The sequence below is a fragment of the Lycium ferocissimum genome, chromosome 12 (genome assembly GCF_029784015.1).
Source record: "Lycium ferocissimum isolate CSIRO_LF1 chromosome 12, AGI_CSIRO_Lferr_CH_V1, whole genome shotgun sequence".
Classification (NCBI taxonomy): domain Eukaryota; kingdom Viridiplantae; phylum Streptophyta; class Magnoliopsida; order Solanales; family Solanaceae; genus Lycium; species Lycium ferocissimum.
This window is the reverse complement of record NC_081353.1, coordinates 40442486-40458591: the sequence shown is the minus strand read 5'-3', so window position 1 is coordinate 40458591 and position 16106 is coordinate 40442486. Positions and strand designations below refer to the sequence as shown.

The following is a 16106-nucleotide window of genomic DNA, read 5'->3' as shown; positions in this document are numbered from 1 at the left end:
CATTTTTTTGCATGTGTAACTTGATTCTTGAATTTATATATGAACTGAATATTTGCTTTCGTTTTTCTTCTAGAAGATTAAAGAGTGAATCGGATGTACAGAGATATATTTTTTTTAGGCTAATTAGACATTTATAAATAACTTGAAACTAAGAGAAGCCGTAGAGCTCAACGGACTAATGAGTGGACCTCAACATTAAGAGGAGAAGAGCTCAATATACTAATGTACTCGTGGAGTAAAGTATGTGTCTTATATAAATTGAGAGAGCCCATAGCGATAGAGAATGAAGATTATAAGGCCTCATTTTTCAAAATTTAGCTCATCGATACTAAAAACGAAAAAATGTGAGCATTCAATCCCAAAATCTTAAAGTAATAGATATAGTGACCTTGGACTTTACAAATTCTTTTGAAAATGAGAACAAATAATATAACAAAAAGTATAGAAATAAGAGATTTTGTAAAGAGTATATGAGAAAACTTTATTATTTCAAGTGTTTTACATAATGTGAAAACACTTCTATTTATACGATATTGTGATCATCCTAAGAGTTACAAAACTTAAGTGAACACTTTAATAAATACAAAAATTAAGTTGGTTCATAGAATGAGAGGAACATCCATACAATGTATATTTCATAACATAATTGATTACGGATAAGTGCATTCTCTGATATCGTTGATTTTGAAGCCAAGAAAATTTTCATGTCTATTCAAAACGTGTAGTGAGTATTGTTATATAAATGAAAAAGTTAAAATGAACACTTTAAGTGAAATAGTTTTTTTTTTTTTTCAGATCTTCATTTCAGTATATCATGATAAAATAATTCTGTTGAATTTTAATTATCGTATGACAATTAATGTTGTAATCCAATATAAGTTCAAATTGGTTTTGATAGTTACTACACCCTTTATTTCAATTTAAGTTTCTTAGTTTGCTTAGGTACAAATTTTAAGAAAATAAGTGAGACTTTGAAATCTTATGGTCTTAAATTAAAAACGTGTGTAATGTACCACAATGCCTTTTGAATTTTTGGTCTTAAACAAATCATGAAAAATGTTAATATTTGAGAGTTACCAAAAATAGAAAAAGACATTCTTTTTTAAACAAACCGAAAAAGAAAATTAAGACACTTAAATTGAAATGGATTTCTAATTGAGAAATAAACTCTTACCTGTGATAAAGCGACAACATTTGCAACCTTAATTCAATGCTAATATACTTGCTAAGTGCTAACCAAATAATAGGACTTCCATACAAGCTTGATAAGTTCTTACAACAAATTTTGGATATTTTTCTAGGTGACTCTCTTTTTCATTGATCATAAATCAACAAATAGAGCATCATAACATCTTCACTTCAACAAGATTATTTCAATAGTTTCCCACAATCAAAATCACCCATTCTCAGCATAGTCTTAATGGTAAATTGAGCCAAGAATTTCTCCCTCAAGTAGCTAATCACCATCCCATTACTCTGTTGTGCTAAACCAACCAAATATGAAGTACTAATAAGGCTAAAAATCCTCCATTTTCTCTCTTTTGCATACTTCTCCAAACCAACTTTAATTCTTTTGTACAATTCATCACCCTCTTCTAATTTCTCCACTTTAATTAATTTTCTTGCAAAAATAGCCTCTGAAATGCACCTTGCAAGAACAACACTATCTTCTAATGCTGAACATCCACCTTGACCAATATCAGGTGTCATTGGATGAAGTGCATCACCAACTAGACAAGTGTTATTTTTGACAATATTGTCTCTTTTTAAAATGTCCCATGGTGACCTTAATTTTAGCTTTGCACAATGTAGGCTATCTAGTGAAGTTCTCTCTAGGATATTGTATGCTTCTTTTGACACGTTGCTGGCCAGACTTAGCACGAATTGTTTCATTTTGTTGGACTTCCTTCTATCTTTTCATCGTCTGAGATGTATACAATTCAAAGGCAGATAATTAATTAATTAGTACAACTCATAAAAGAGAAAGAAAGAGACAAGCATACACAAAGGGTTACTTTATGTAGAAAAAGAACAGAAATAAAAGGTCGCATTATCTTCCGGTGAAAAAGTACACAATTAATCGTCCCTTTATCGTGTGTGGTATACAGATAGTTTATCTCATTGATGTTCTGTGGAGAAAAGAAAGAGGTATACCACTATATAACCACTTCTTCCCTTTATTTTACATGATGATGTTAATTGAGAATGAAATTTAAGGGGGGAAAAGACTTTTGGTATATATTTAAAAGTATGCTTAGAACTTGTAACATTAAATACTTTCCACGATGTCCCAATCATGTTAGGGACTTTGTTTGATTCGATATGAAGTTTAAGAAAAAAAAAATCGACTTTTGAAATTTGTGATCTAAACAAATCATAATCGTGTAACAGTAAATAGAAAGTTTAAACTTAAATTGTTTTTAAAAGTATAAAAGTGACATTATCTTTCGGGACAAACTACAAAAAAGTGTGATACCTTAAAATGAGACAAAAGGAGTACGTATGTCATAACATTACTTTGATTAAAGTGTGTTAGCATGTCCAAAAACAGTCTATTCACCTCCCAAGATAGGGTAGACTACCCTCTGTTTGGACCCTACTTTTTGGTTTATTAATGATGTTGTATTGATTCTATATTTATTTATAGTAATAATAGAAGGAAGGAGGCTTACAATCCACGACAGAGGGAGTAAAAGTGCAAAACCAGTAAAAGCTCTTGTCATCATAAGGAAGAAAACCAATACGAAATCCACCTCCAAAATAAGCACAGAATTTGGGCTCAAAACCATGAGCCTTTGGATACTCAACATATCCTCTAATTGCTGAACGATTTGCATCAACTGGTTTTTGAAGGCCCATACACTTAGCCACCACTGAGTTGACACCATCACATCCTATTAACACCTAATTCGTGCAAATAGAATTCAGTCAGCTATATATATCCTGCTCAATGTCGAATTCAGAATTTTGAGTTTATGAGTTTGGATTCTAGAAAAGATAGCTTATTCGTGAGTTCTTGATAAATTATTTTTATATATTAAGTGAATTTTTATACAAATCACTACTAAAAATCACTATTTTTCCAGGGCCAAAAATGTTTAGTGGCTATTCCCATTGAATTTCGGTGGAAAAACCTAAACAATAGTGTTTTCACAAGGAAAAATCAGGAACTTTACAGCGTTTCAATGGGAACCTGTTTCTTTAAGCCTTTTCCCGGTGGTGTTCCGAAATAAGAATAAGTTTGGAAAATCATTTTTCATAACATATATTTCTAGAGGTGTCAAAATGGGCTGGCCCAGCCCAACCCAGCCCTAAAGGGCCAAAGAATTAAATGGGAACTAATACGGGTTGGCCCTTCTAATTGAAGGGCACACAAAATGGCGCCCAACATAAAGCGGGTCTATGTCTAGACAAGCTAGCCCTTTAAGTTTTCATCTTTCAAATAACATTTTCCTGAAGTGATTTTTGGTACAATTTGAACATGAAACTTTTGCAATATGAAATAGAATCTTCTACCACCCATTCTTGCGCAAATCCATATCATAGAAGAAAAAAATTCAAGAGAACAAATATAAATTATTATTTTTAATCACTAATTAGGATCACGTTCAAAAAGAAATTAAACATAATATAAATTCTAAGACTAAAAAAGTATTACTCCAGATTCTAATTACTACTTAGTAGTAAGTACATTCTTCTTTCTCATTACTTTTTATCTTTTTGTTTAATTTACTTATATTTTTTTTAAAATTAATTAATATTATTCTTTTCTGGCCTTAAGGGCTGGCCTCGGCCTCACCCTTGAATAGCCCGGTTATAGGCCGGACTTTTGAGTCTCGCTTCTATATGGGCCAAAATCTTAGCCCAACCCTACTTAAATAAAGGGTTGGGTTTGAGCCGACCTCGCGGGAACTTGCTTGGATGTACCCCCACATATTTCTCATTGAATATCGGTGGGAAAAAACTCTATTTCTAGTAGTGGTAACTAAAATTCTAAATTTGCCTTCCCTAATCTCGTCTAAGTTTCTACTAATAACTTGATTTTCTTTAGTTGAAGGTTTCATGCACGGGACTCGTAGTGAAAAAAGCATACGGATAATTACTCATAATAAGTGAAATTAGTAATCTAGAAAAAATAATTTACATCAACTTTGCGGCTACAAATTAAGGTACACATATTTTATATTTTTTTTGTATATACATTAGTTTAATTTTATTTACTGGCGATGTAAAGGATATTATCCGGACAATCTAGCTTGGGTTATAGTAAGTTATTACTTTACTTTTTTAGATTACCATGTTAGACGTAATATGCTGCTCCATGTTATGGTAAGCCGACTTAATACAATAGCATAAAAATTATTTACACTATAAGCGGGGGATCCACCTTTAGGGTGGGGTGGCATGACACCCCTCGATTAATAAATTTTTATATACTTATGCTATAATTTGCTTAAATGGTTAAATATTTGATCACCCCTTTTACCCCATCGTAATTAGACAAAGGTGCCACGGTGGTAGACAAAAATTTGAATCTATCTTGAACATTTTAAACTCCGTTTTTCTTTGCGCTTTTTACTTCCTTTGTACAGTGATTCCCTTTTCGGCCCTCCCAAGTTTCTATTTATCTTTTTATTATTTATATTGTCTTTCCTTTTCTATTATTTTATCTCGTGTTCTCGCTAGACAAATAGAAACTTCAAAATCCCTTAAATTAAACATTTCTCTTAATCTCAAATCTGTGAGTATTTAAATAAAAAAGCTTGGGTCTCAATGGGAATTTTGGATTGAGATCAATTTTTTTTTAAAAATAATTTCTTTTGTTTATTACTCCCTCCGTCCATGTTTACTTGTCTATATTTGACTTGAGACACTCTTAATAAGCAATAAATAAGATGAGAAATGAATTGGAGTACTTAATAATAAGGGTAAAATATGTATAAAATGGTAAATTATGTCTTGATTTTTCAAACTATATAACTTACAAGTAAAAGTGGACATATATATTTTTAGTATAATGGACAAATAAAAATGACGGAGGGAGTGTATTATAAAAATTTATGCTATTCTATAATTGTTAAATTCAATTTAAATCACTTTAATTACTACTTATGGTGGAAATTTCGTAAGCACGACTTAGAAAAGACATGAAATTTATGATTTATTTTAGAACTTTTAGTTTATCTAATTCTACTAGTGTCGTTTGCCCGTGCTAAGCCCGGGCCCAAACTGGCGTTAAAATTTTAATTTATAGATATCTTTTAAAAAAATTCTACTCTTGCTTCTTTATTTTTGTAACATTAATCTGATACTTCGAAAGACTTCTAAAATATTAAAGTACAAAAAGCGCACCTGAAAATTAAAGGAAAGTATTTTTCTTAGTTTATATATTAGACTTAAAAAAAAAAAAAAAAACATTTGAAAGCTCTCATAATTTCCATTTTACTTAAATTTTTTGAGATTAAAGTTTCTATGATCCAAATTTAGTTTTCATAAGTTAAATTAATTTCATTTGCTTCTTTGAATTGAATGCATATTGCCAAACTCATTTTTTTTACCAAAGATATTACAATATTCAATTTATGTCAAAAATATTTGATGCGCAAATATTGTAGCATGATGACATCAATAAAGTTAACTTACAAATAAATATAAATAAGTAAAAGCCTTGATATTATGAGAATTTCTTGTAGATATTCTTTCAAATTAAATCACAAAAAATTACTTAAAAGTCAATAGAATTAATTGTTCTTACTTTAAGCTTTCTTTTACATTCCAAAAGATGCATGTTAAAAAATAATATTTTTTTACTTTTTCTTAATTTAATAAACCATTTTATGAAATCTACATTGTAATAACTTGTTCATGTTAAACGTAACTATTTTATCCCAGACTATATAAAATATTGATTATCCGATATTTTGTAAAATATTTTAATATTTAAAAATAGGTAAAAAAAATATAATTTTTACAATCGTCTAGTATTATTACTGTTTGAAAATTAAATTGTATTTTCTTTAACTACATTATTTTTTCAAACATTTTCAGAATATATAAAATAATATTTTATTGTTACTCTTTAATACGATAAATAAATTTTATGTTAATAGTGTGCGCACGTAAAATTATAATTAACTACCGTACTTCGAATTCATTTTCTATTGATACGGAGAAACGTAATTTACATTTTTGAAGTATTTACCGTTGTTTTAAAAGTCATTTTCGGGGCGAGCCTTGGGGGGCGCGTGCTCAAAAATGCTCCCGGGCGATGGGTCGGGACGTCCCAAAAGGCGTACGCCCGGCCAATTCGGGCGTATGCACAGGGAGTTTGGGGCAAGTTTTTTTTGTTGGGGCGTGTTGGGGCGTAAGCCCAGAAAACTTCTTCAAACTAAAATGAAATTTGTCAAATAAGTCCTTAGTATAATGCCCAAATTCTCAAAGGTCACATGTAATTACTCAAATATTTTAAGGAATCGAAACATTAAATTTAAAAGTCAAGACCTTTTATTCTTTAAGTGCCTAATATATGTTCTTTTCCAATTATTTATCTTGTCTTCTACTATCTCAAAAAAAAAGAATTCAGCAAATCACTTGTATTGTAAGTAGCCGTAAGTAGATTGGGGTTCTAATTAGTTTTTGGTGAGGGGTGGAGCATTGCATATATATCACTTATTTATAGTTTTATTCAATTTTTACGTTATTTCACCTATTTAAAAGTATTTATTATAATTATATCATTTTATAAAATACTAAAAGTTAAAACCCCATGAGGCTTATGCCCCGTGCCTCGGGGCTTACGCCTCACTGAGGCAGATGTAAAACGCCCCGCCTTACGCCCTCGCCTTTTAAAACACTGGTATTTAACAATGATATAAGTTATTTACATTTATTTTCTTAATTTAAAACTTAATCCAAACTTAAGAGAAATCTTCGTAAATTATTTATGTTCGCCAGCATGTACGACATAAGATTGTAGGGGAAAATTAAAAAGAAATTACTAAATGGACGAATAAAAAAATTAAAATAGCAAATGATAAATGATACATAACATCAATAAATAATAAATAGTATTATCAGAATAATATTGTAATTCAATTATTAATCCTATATTAAGATAGAATTGAATGACATGATAATTCTTTATATGTCTATAAAAAATTCTTAAGGAAAAACATAATTTGAAACAAGTTTAATAATATTTCTACATAAAAGATTCAAATATGTATGAGTATGCTTTGTGGGGCCTCTATAACCTTTTTCATAACATCATAACTTTTAGTGGCATAAAAAATTCCTTAAAGTTCTCAAAATTTTCAAAAATGTGTGAAGATTCACAAAGCCATTATTTTTTCAATTAGGGGTAAAAAGAGTCAAAAAAAAATTCACGTGAAGACTACAAAAAATCGCTATTCTCCCTTATATATAATAGTAAAGTAAGGAAAAGTAGACAATAAAAATAAAAAGTAAATTTGACCTTAAAAATAAATTTGGAACCTAGAAGTAGTTAATTGAAAAGTTTGAAATTAAATTGGAAACTTTTGTGAGGACTACAAATAACCCTTGGTTCTTCCTTATATATAGTACTAACATTTACCTATGGGGAGTATTTATCTATTGAAGAGTTTTTCTATTATTTTTCTTATTTTGATTAGCGCAATTCCCTTATTGAAGATGTTATTTTACTTATGCAAATTCATTTTTTAATATATATAAGAGATGCAAGTCCCTTGATGAAAATGTTGATTTTACTGAAAATGGGTGTTAATGAGTGTGATTTCTTGTATATGTTCATTTTTTAATTTTTGAGATGTAATTTTCATATTTGCAAATTAAAAAAAAAGCCTATAAGTTGACCCGAATAAACTAAAAAGAGATGGATCCGACCCAAATATATGTTCCTAATAAGATATACATTGAAGAAAATTGTGGCATCCCGCCACCTTCAAATTCTAGATCCGCCTCTGAACATAAGCGTATCATAGATAGAGTATAAATACTTCTAAAAAGGAAGAAGACCAAAAATATAATTCACCTTGGTTCGAAGAACAGTTTTGTCGGCGAGATGCACCAATTTGAATACTCCAGATTGTTCAATGGAAATAACACGAGAAGAATACTTGATAGTTCCGAGAGCGGTTCTTTCTCTCTAAAGTCTCCACTATCTCTTGCCTTTTTATACAACGGCCGTCGTAATCAATTACGTCGTAATAGTATTAAGAGTTGTGTGAGAAGAAAAAGATATGAGGAGAACTATATTATAGTTCAATTTATGTGGTATAGATTGAATGGATAAAAAACTTAAGAAAAAAAGAAAAAATTTGAAATTTGTTACGGTAACATGTTATCGCATTTGTGTGACTATAAAATTTCATAATATTTTTAAAGTTATAAAAGTTAAAATGAAAAGTGTAATATTAAGTATTTCCAAATTTAAAAATTTATCATTCTTTTTTAAACGCATTAAAAACAAAAATGGAAGGGGGAGCACTAAATATGGAATGTGTGCTTACGGTTTGTTGTTTGCCTCGAGGGAAATCTCTGCAATAGGCAGGCCTGAATCTGCTGAAAATGCTTGGAACCTACAAGAAAAAAAACCATTAAATTCAAACTAGATCCCACACGTACGAATTAGTTAATTGTAGGAATACTTTGTTAAAGTGTGTGATCATTTCATCTAAGAATTTAAATTGTGAGAGAGAACACATTTTTATTTGTTTAATTTTGTCTCCAACATGCCCTTACGTGCGGGCAAAATTTTCTTTTTTTCCATGAGTCAAACACGTAAAACTTCTTTTTGGTAGGAAGGAGTGAGATTTGAATCAAGAATCTCTTTCTGCTCCAGTACTATGTTGAATTATGATTATCTTATCTAAAAACTTAAACTGTGAAGAAAAAAAAACACTTTTATCTACTTATTTTTTTCCTTCAACATACTTTAATCATGCAAGGCATTACACTAATGTGCAAGTTTCAAATTGAAGTGGTTATAGTTTTGAGTTAGCCTTACCAAGTAAAGTGGAGAGAGCGTTGTCTAAGAGAGTCTCCAACACCAAGAGCATCAAGTGCCCTCCACGCATTGGTCCATAAAGCAAGTGCAAAGCCTGATGTTCTTAGAGATTCTGATGATTCCAAAACTATGCTACGTACTCCCAACCTAAATTAATAACATATTGTAGGAATTAGAATAACTTGTTTTATGATTTTTAAAGAAATTATATATACACTGACAACGTAAAGCAATGAAAATAATGTTGATGTGATTGCGAAATCTAGCACATGTACACAAACTGCTATGCTCTTACACTATAAAAAGAAAGAGGAATTAGTTAAGAAATTTGTTGCCAAATAGTCCGTAGCTAACATGATTTTTTTGATAATCCGTCGTTAAATAGGATTAACAACGGATTTTTTATGTTTAACGAAAGAAATTGCCCATTGATTATTCCTAAATGCTTTGTTTTAGTGTTGTTTCATCGTATATGGGACTCCTTTAATTCTAATTTATTTATTAAAAGAATTACATTTTTCTATATTGAAAAGTCTTTAACTTCTCATTTCGCCTAAGTTTCAACGGTTGAACTCAAAATAATATGAAATAAAAACTCCTAACGAAATGATCTTGTAGCCATAAAAATGTCTGACATTTTAAGACTTCGAAAAGACTAAAAGTCTTTCTTTTTCTAAAAAAAATAAAAAATTATGTCCAGTCAAATCATTAAATATAAATTGAAAAAAACACTTTCTAGCCCTAAGATTACCCTTTTAGTACGATTTTGTATACCTGTGAAGTGCCACAGAAGTGGCAAGTCCAGCAATTCCAGCACCAACTATGACAATGTCCTCATTTATCTCCATATTCTCCTTTTGTGGCTGCATAATGCTTCTTTTGGCTAGCTAGTGATATTATTCCTTCTCTATTTTAATACTTCTCCAACTGGAATAGGTTATTAGACTTTCAGAGACATTCCTTATATATAAACTATATAGAAGCATGGGTTTGCACCCATGCTTCGTCGTCCGTTTTAAATGAACAACATGAATACAACTTTCTCTTTAGCGTAGTCAATTTGTTTTGATGAAGTTTACATCAATTCAAATGGTTAAACATCTGCTTTGTATCATCCACAGAAAAAAGCCTAAAAGGCTAACACTTTGGGAGGACTCCGTCGAACATTATGGAAATGAACTTTCAGAGAAAGTGAAACACTATCCTGTCTTCCTGGCTAGAAGAGTGGTAAAATCATCATCAGGTAAAATAAATGAAGAATTATGTTTTTTTTTTTTCCTAAACACTTAATAATTAACCAAAAATAAATATCCATATCCATGCAGGGATATGGAGCAGATACAACACAACAATACTCTTACATCCCACATATCCAGAAGCTACCACATTAGCTGCATGGTAATGACAATACAACTTTTATAACAGTTGTTTTCAATAACTTATTTAGACTCTTCAAAAATATGCACGATTGTCGTAATTTTAGAGGATTCAACTCAGATGCAACAACATTTTTGAAACCACCTTTTTTGCAGGGCCAAAACAATTCAACGACAACTCATTGAGTACGCAGCTAGAAGCATGTCCCCAGAAGGCACTCTTCTTTTTGTTCCCTTTGAAGAAGAATCAATATTCATATCCGATATCCAAATGCAGCCACAGGTACATTCTGTTTAAAACTTTTAACATCAATAGCATCAGTATAAAAGTTACTAAGTTGTTTATTAGTTGCATTTGAAACATTTGTTCTGATGAGTTCTTATTCGGAGATTATTTGTTGGATATTTGTTTTGCAAAATTCCAGGGTCTCACTGCATAATGGAGTTTCTGTTGTTTTCTAGAGAAAGGAAATAATATATTTTAGAATTGAAAAGAAAACCCTATTGTTCATTTTGGTGTAAAGAAGGATTAGTATTTATGTTCATCTGTTGGCTCACTGGAATAACCTATCTGAGTTTGATTATGTTGTAAGCTTTTTAATTCCCTTCATTAAACAGGAAAAAAAAGGGGCATAATTGAGCTTTTGAAATGATCTGTCTTCATTTTGGTTATAATAGGATGACCATTCTTGATCGTTTGCATGACAATTTAAAAGTTTCTAACATAGCTAAATCAATTTACAGGGACAAATATTCAATATCGACGGTCAACTTTCACTGATAAATGAAGACCAACATTTCTGCTCCATGTACGTGCTCAGATTGTAAAATGCCATTTTTAAGAACTACTTCACCAAGGCCAATCTACTGCATCCAGTGCGAAAGATCTACCCAACTTATTCCCAGGTATTACTGCTAAACATAGCATCGACAAATATTCAACCTTTAAAGAGATACTAAAAGATGTTTACACTTACATTACTCAACTCAACCGCTGAAACTACTATGAAACTACTGCACTATCATAGTTCGCGTAAAAATAAAAATACCAGGAGGATCTTATACCATATATTATATCATACAATAGAGACATATAATTACCATTTATATATATGAAGTTTTAAAGATTATACTACTCTACGAACATTTCCCGAACTTCATTTATTATTTCCTAGAAATATTTTTAAGTTTATATATCTAAAGTTTTAAAGATTATCACATTTTAGTCTTGGGATATGATCGTTCAAATGATGTTTACGCATGTTCGAGGAGTCTTATTAGTGCATAAAAATAAAATGATTAGCATATGTTGGGCCCGTGCTGCCACTTATTAACTTGAAATTGTTTTTTATTACTTTATGACAGAATCCAATTTGAAGTTATGGTCATGGATGACACTGGTAGCACAGTAGCGTCCATCTCGGATCAATCAGCATCGAAGATGTTGAACCTCACTGTACAAGAGATTTATGACATCTGTCATGCACAGGTATTTTATATCATCGAATTTACAAACTTATGACAATCATCATGACTAACTAACTTTTTCTTGCTGTAGAGAAAAGCGCTACTTCTTGACAATGCGCATAAACAATTGGCCTCAAAACTTTCAGAATCCAAATGAAAAGATTATTTTCCAAAAATCAAGATAGGCTAGCTATCATGAATTATGAGGAAAAAGAACCTACCAACCAACCATTACCAACTGCACCAATGACTAGCACTGCTGAAGCAAGCAAGCGCAAGGCTATGGAGATTGGCTTCGACCAAACGAATTAGCAGAACCTGCCTACCAAAGACAGACCTTCCAGCACTAGACAGAAAACAGAAACCAAGACTCCTCTCAAAAGGGAGTGAAAGCTACTGGAAATGTAAGTCTTACAATTTCACACATAACTGAATCTTCTCCTTACTTGTTACCATTATTAAAGTTACCATCTCGGAGAATCTTCTCTAGCTTACGTTACAAATATCACTTCTCTGTTTGAAGTTGCTATTACTGACATTACTTATTTACTTGACAATTGACATACATAGCATCAGTAGTATTTGTAATGTCTTCAAGTTGCCTTTTCCTTCTTCATTCTTTATTTTTAGATTTATCATTAGTTTTTGGTATACCATTCCTAAGTACTCATTAAGTCAAGAAAATTATTCAAAACTCCTAAACAGATCACTGCTTTTCCCTTCTTTATTTAGTCCCTTTATTTAGCAAAATATACACTACAGATTACTTACATGAATGATATTCTCTTTATGGAGGAGCAAATTAATCTCTTCAGATTCAGTTCCTTTCTTCCAGCTTTTCTGATAGCTACCCTACTTTCAACCAAATAAGATCAAAGTTAACTAATGTGTCCATTGGTTTCTGCTGTAGGCCATAGGTGTTGGGATCACATATCTAAACCTCCATATTTCTAGGTCTTCCTATCTTTTCCACTGTTCTGATAAGTATTTCTGCTCGATATTTCAGAAATGACATCCTCAATATCATGAAATTCCACCCATATCTTCTTATCTCCATTTCTCTAATTCTGGGTGTTGATGATCCAGTAAACTTACTCACATGATAAGCTGCTGTCATAGGCAATTTGACATGCATAGGCCAGGTTAATAATACAAACCTCACATGTTGATGATGATAAGAGTAGACATGCCATAAAACTTGGCACTTACATTGTAGAATCTAGTGTGCAACTGTATGATATCATAAAAAACTGCTGAACTACCATAGTGATATTATGCGGTTTTCATTTTTGTTATCCGTTTGCCTATTTATAATTCTAACTGTGTCTGGAGCCAAGAAACAACTCATGTTCGACATATCTTCTTCTTGGCATTAAATTGAGTAGGCATTTGGCCACGAAGGCCAAATATTTTTCACTTTATTTGGAACTTTTAGATTGGAGTTGAACTTGGAGTTGTAAATGAAGTTGTTTTGCAAAGAATACTTGGTTATTTAAAAAATAGAGTTTGGGGATTTTCAAATGGGTGTAAATTGAAAGTGAACATCTCAATTAATAACCTTAGATCTTTGACCATAAATACATAGATGTATCAGAGTTTGCTCCTCTGATTCTGCAACTCTCTAAATAAATTCTCATACTTCATGTTTTTTTGGTTCAATTTTTGTGCCTTCTAATCAATATGTCTTTTGTCTATTTACTCTTTGGTACTCCATAACTTTTAGATGGATAATACGTTCTCTTTAGGAGATATGACCCATTACACGTTGCATATATGCTGCAACATTTTCTGTTCGAAGATTTGGTTGTTTATTCTCTGCTATGCTAATAGAAACTTCATTAAAAAAAGTTGGCAACTTCCTTTCTTTGGCTAACAGAAATGCATAACAGATGCTTTTCATTCGCTAAAAACAGCACTCTAATTTTAAAGCAGCTGCAATTTGATGTGTTGATAGATCTCTATGGTACATCTGGAACATATATCCAAATTCACATTTTTCTTTTCTCATTTGATTTGTTTGGATGTTATATATTATGGTGTGTATTACTCCTTGCTGAATTATGCATGACATGTTACTCTTCTGACTCCACATCTTATAGAAAAAGTCTAGAGGGGCTGCTGCTCTTCCATGTCTAGTCAACCGTACATTTACCATTTTCCAATTCCATATATTTTTATGAAAAACACATTGATATAAGTTCTAAATAGACAAAAAGAGATGGTCTTACACTATTGTTGGATTAAGCTATTGGTCTATAAACTCATCCTATTTCTGTATGTATTGCTACTAATACAAAACAACAATGTTACTTCTAGGAAAAAAAAAAAAACTTTCTTTATATCTCTAAACCACTTTTGTCTAATGCTGATCTATCAATTGGAGTGGCTAATAGAACCCTTTGTTTTTTTCATTTACTTTCAACATCTACATTCCTAACCAAAGCTAGCCTCGTTTTGTTATCAGGTTTTGCCAACAAGTTTTTGGAGCACATCTTTTTGCCAATGCACTGTCAAGGTACTATCTTTTTGCCAGAAGACTGCCTTTTTGAAAAGCTACATTACAACCATATGTGACGCCCCGTGCTTTAAAAAGGTACATGACACGGCTAGGAACTGCACTACTACTACACTTTCTACATCCATCACTTGAAAACTTGCACTAATTTTAACCACAAATTTCTACGAGTATTTTGTCAACCATGGCGTCGCACAACTACAACATGCATGATTGCTACTAAGAAAATACTTTTACGTAAATATGTGGTATAAATGATGTATATATGACAAGGTAACCATCAATGTAATAGACAAATGTATATATGCATAAACAGTGCAAACTTATTTTAGTTGTCTTATACTATCTTACCTCATTACTTACGATAATCTTCTTACTGTTGGATATTTTAAATTATCCCTAAATATTGTGAAAGTGAACGATTTTTCCGTTGGTTTAGGGAACAACAATATCTGTAAAATTGATGAAAGATTTGCTTGAGCTTCTCATTTCTTTGAAATATATCTTAAACCCACTATAAAAGGTTGTGTGAAGAACCTTGGTTGGTGAGTTTGGCCTGTAATATTATGTTTATCTAACTATCATTTCTCATTAGATGCTTACCTTTATATTTATTCACTTTCATCTTTTAGGATATCGTGTATGCTTTTATAGGTAGTAGATGTTAGCATTATTCTTTTATTTTGAATTATGTTAAAATTTCAATTTAGATATCGAATTATGCATCATGATGCATTAGTAAGCCCATAGGTATTCTCTTTTTCAGGATTTATTGTTATTTACAATATTGCCCGCACTGTGCACGGACCCAACATTTAAAAATGTGATACTAATTAATGTCGCTACTCTCTACTTGCACAGTTTCATTCACGTAAGATGTAACTTAAATCCTAAATGACAATAGCTACTTGAAAATTAACCATAATAACACTACCCAATATAAAATACATATACTAACACTATTCAATACATAAATTTTTATAATTGTACGCAATTACATATATATAAATACACTACAATCCAAAGTGTGCGCACGGGCATACACCCTCTGCTGTGGGCCCCAACTAAACATCAACCAATTAAAAAAAAAGTGTGGGCCCCAACTAAACACCGACCAATATTAAAAAAAAAAAAGTGAAACCCACCATCTCCAAACTCACGGAAAAAAAAAAGTGGACCCCATATTAACAAAATCAAGCAATATAAAAAAAATGAATCCCATAAAAAAATAAAAAATAAAAAGAAAGAAAAAAAAAGTGGAACCCACCATCTCCAAACTCACGGAAAAAAAAAAGTAGACCCCATATTAAAAAAATCAAGCAATATAAAAAAATGAATTCCATATTAAAAAAACAAACAATGTCAAAAAAAAAAAAAAAGTGCATCCCATATTAAAAAATCAAACAATATTTATGTAATTTCCAAAGTATCTCATTAAATCAATAATGATAGATTCATTGCCACATGCGTATCAATCCATTAGTGGAAGCAAATGAAATTATTGTACAAAGAACAACATACCATAATAACACTACCCAATATAAAATACATATACTAACACTATTCAATACATAAATTTTTATAATTGTACGCAATTACGTATATATAAAATACACTCTGATCCAAAGTGTGCGCACGGGCATACACCCTGTCTAGTGGGCCTGACTAAACATCAACCAATTAAAAAAAAAGTGTGGGCCCCAACTAAACACCGACCAATATTAAAAAAAAAAAAAAGTGA

At 31.2% G+C, this 16106-nt stretch overlaps 1 protein-coding gene and 1 pseudogene across 4 annotated transcripts; one reads left to right on the top strand and one right to left on the bottom strand.

The window, feature by feature from the left end:
• Positions 1-1181: 1181 nt before the first annotated feature.
• On the bottom strand, positions 1182-9971 carry LOC132040381 (monooxygenase 2-like; annotated as a pseudogene).
• Positions 9972-10058: 87 nt separating this feature from the next.
• Positions 10059-14792, top strand: LOC132040472 (uncharacterized). Of its 4 annotated transcripts, none has more exons than XR_009410694.1 (7): positions 10093-10250; positions 10333-10405; positions 10540-10666; positions 11128-11289; positions 11749-11839; positions 11942-12254; positions 14315-14792. XR_009410694.1 is itself a non-coding variant. In XM_059431117.1 (5 exons), the coding sequence occupies exons 1-4, from the start codon at positions 10076-10078 to the stop codon at positions 11209-11211; spliced, it is 459 nt and encodes a 152-aa protein (XP_059287100.1). In that variant the 5' UTR covers positions 10059-10075; the 3' UTR covers positions 11212-11289; positions 11763-11872. The 4 variants fall into 4 exon arrangements, 2 of the variants coding, with proteins under 2 accessions (XP_059287100.1, XP_059287099.1); XR_009410695.1 differs by having other exon boundaries at positions 10100-10234; positions 11749-11872; XM_059431117.1 differs by lacking the exons at positions 11942-12254; positions 14315-14792 and having other exon boundaries at positions 10059-10250; positions 11763-11872.
• The last annotated feature ends 1314 nt before the right edge of the window (positions 14793-16106 follow it).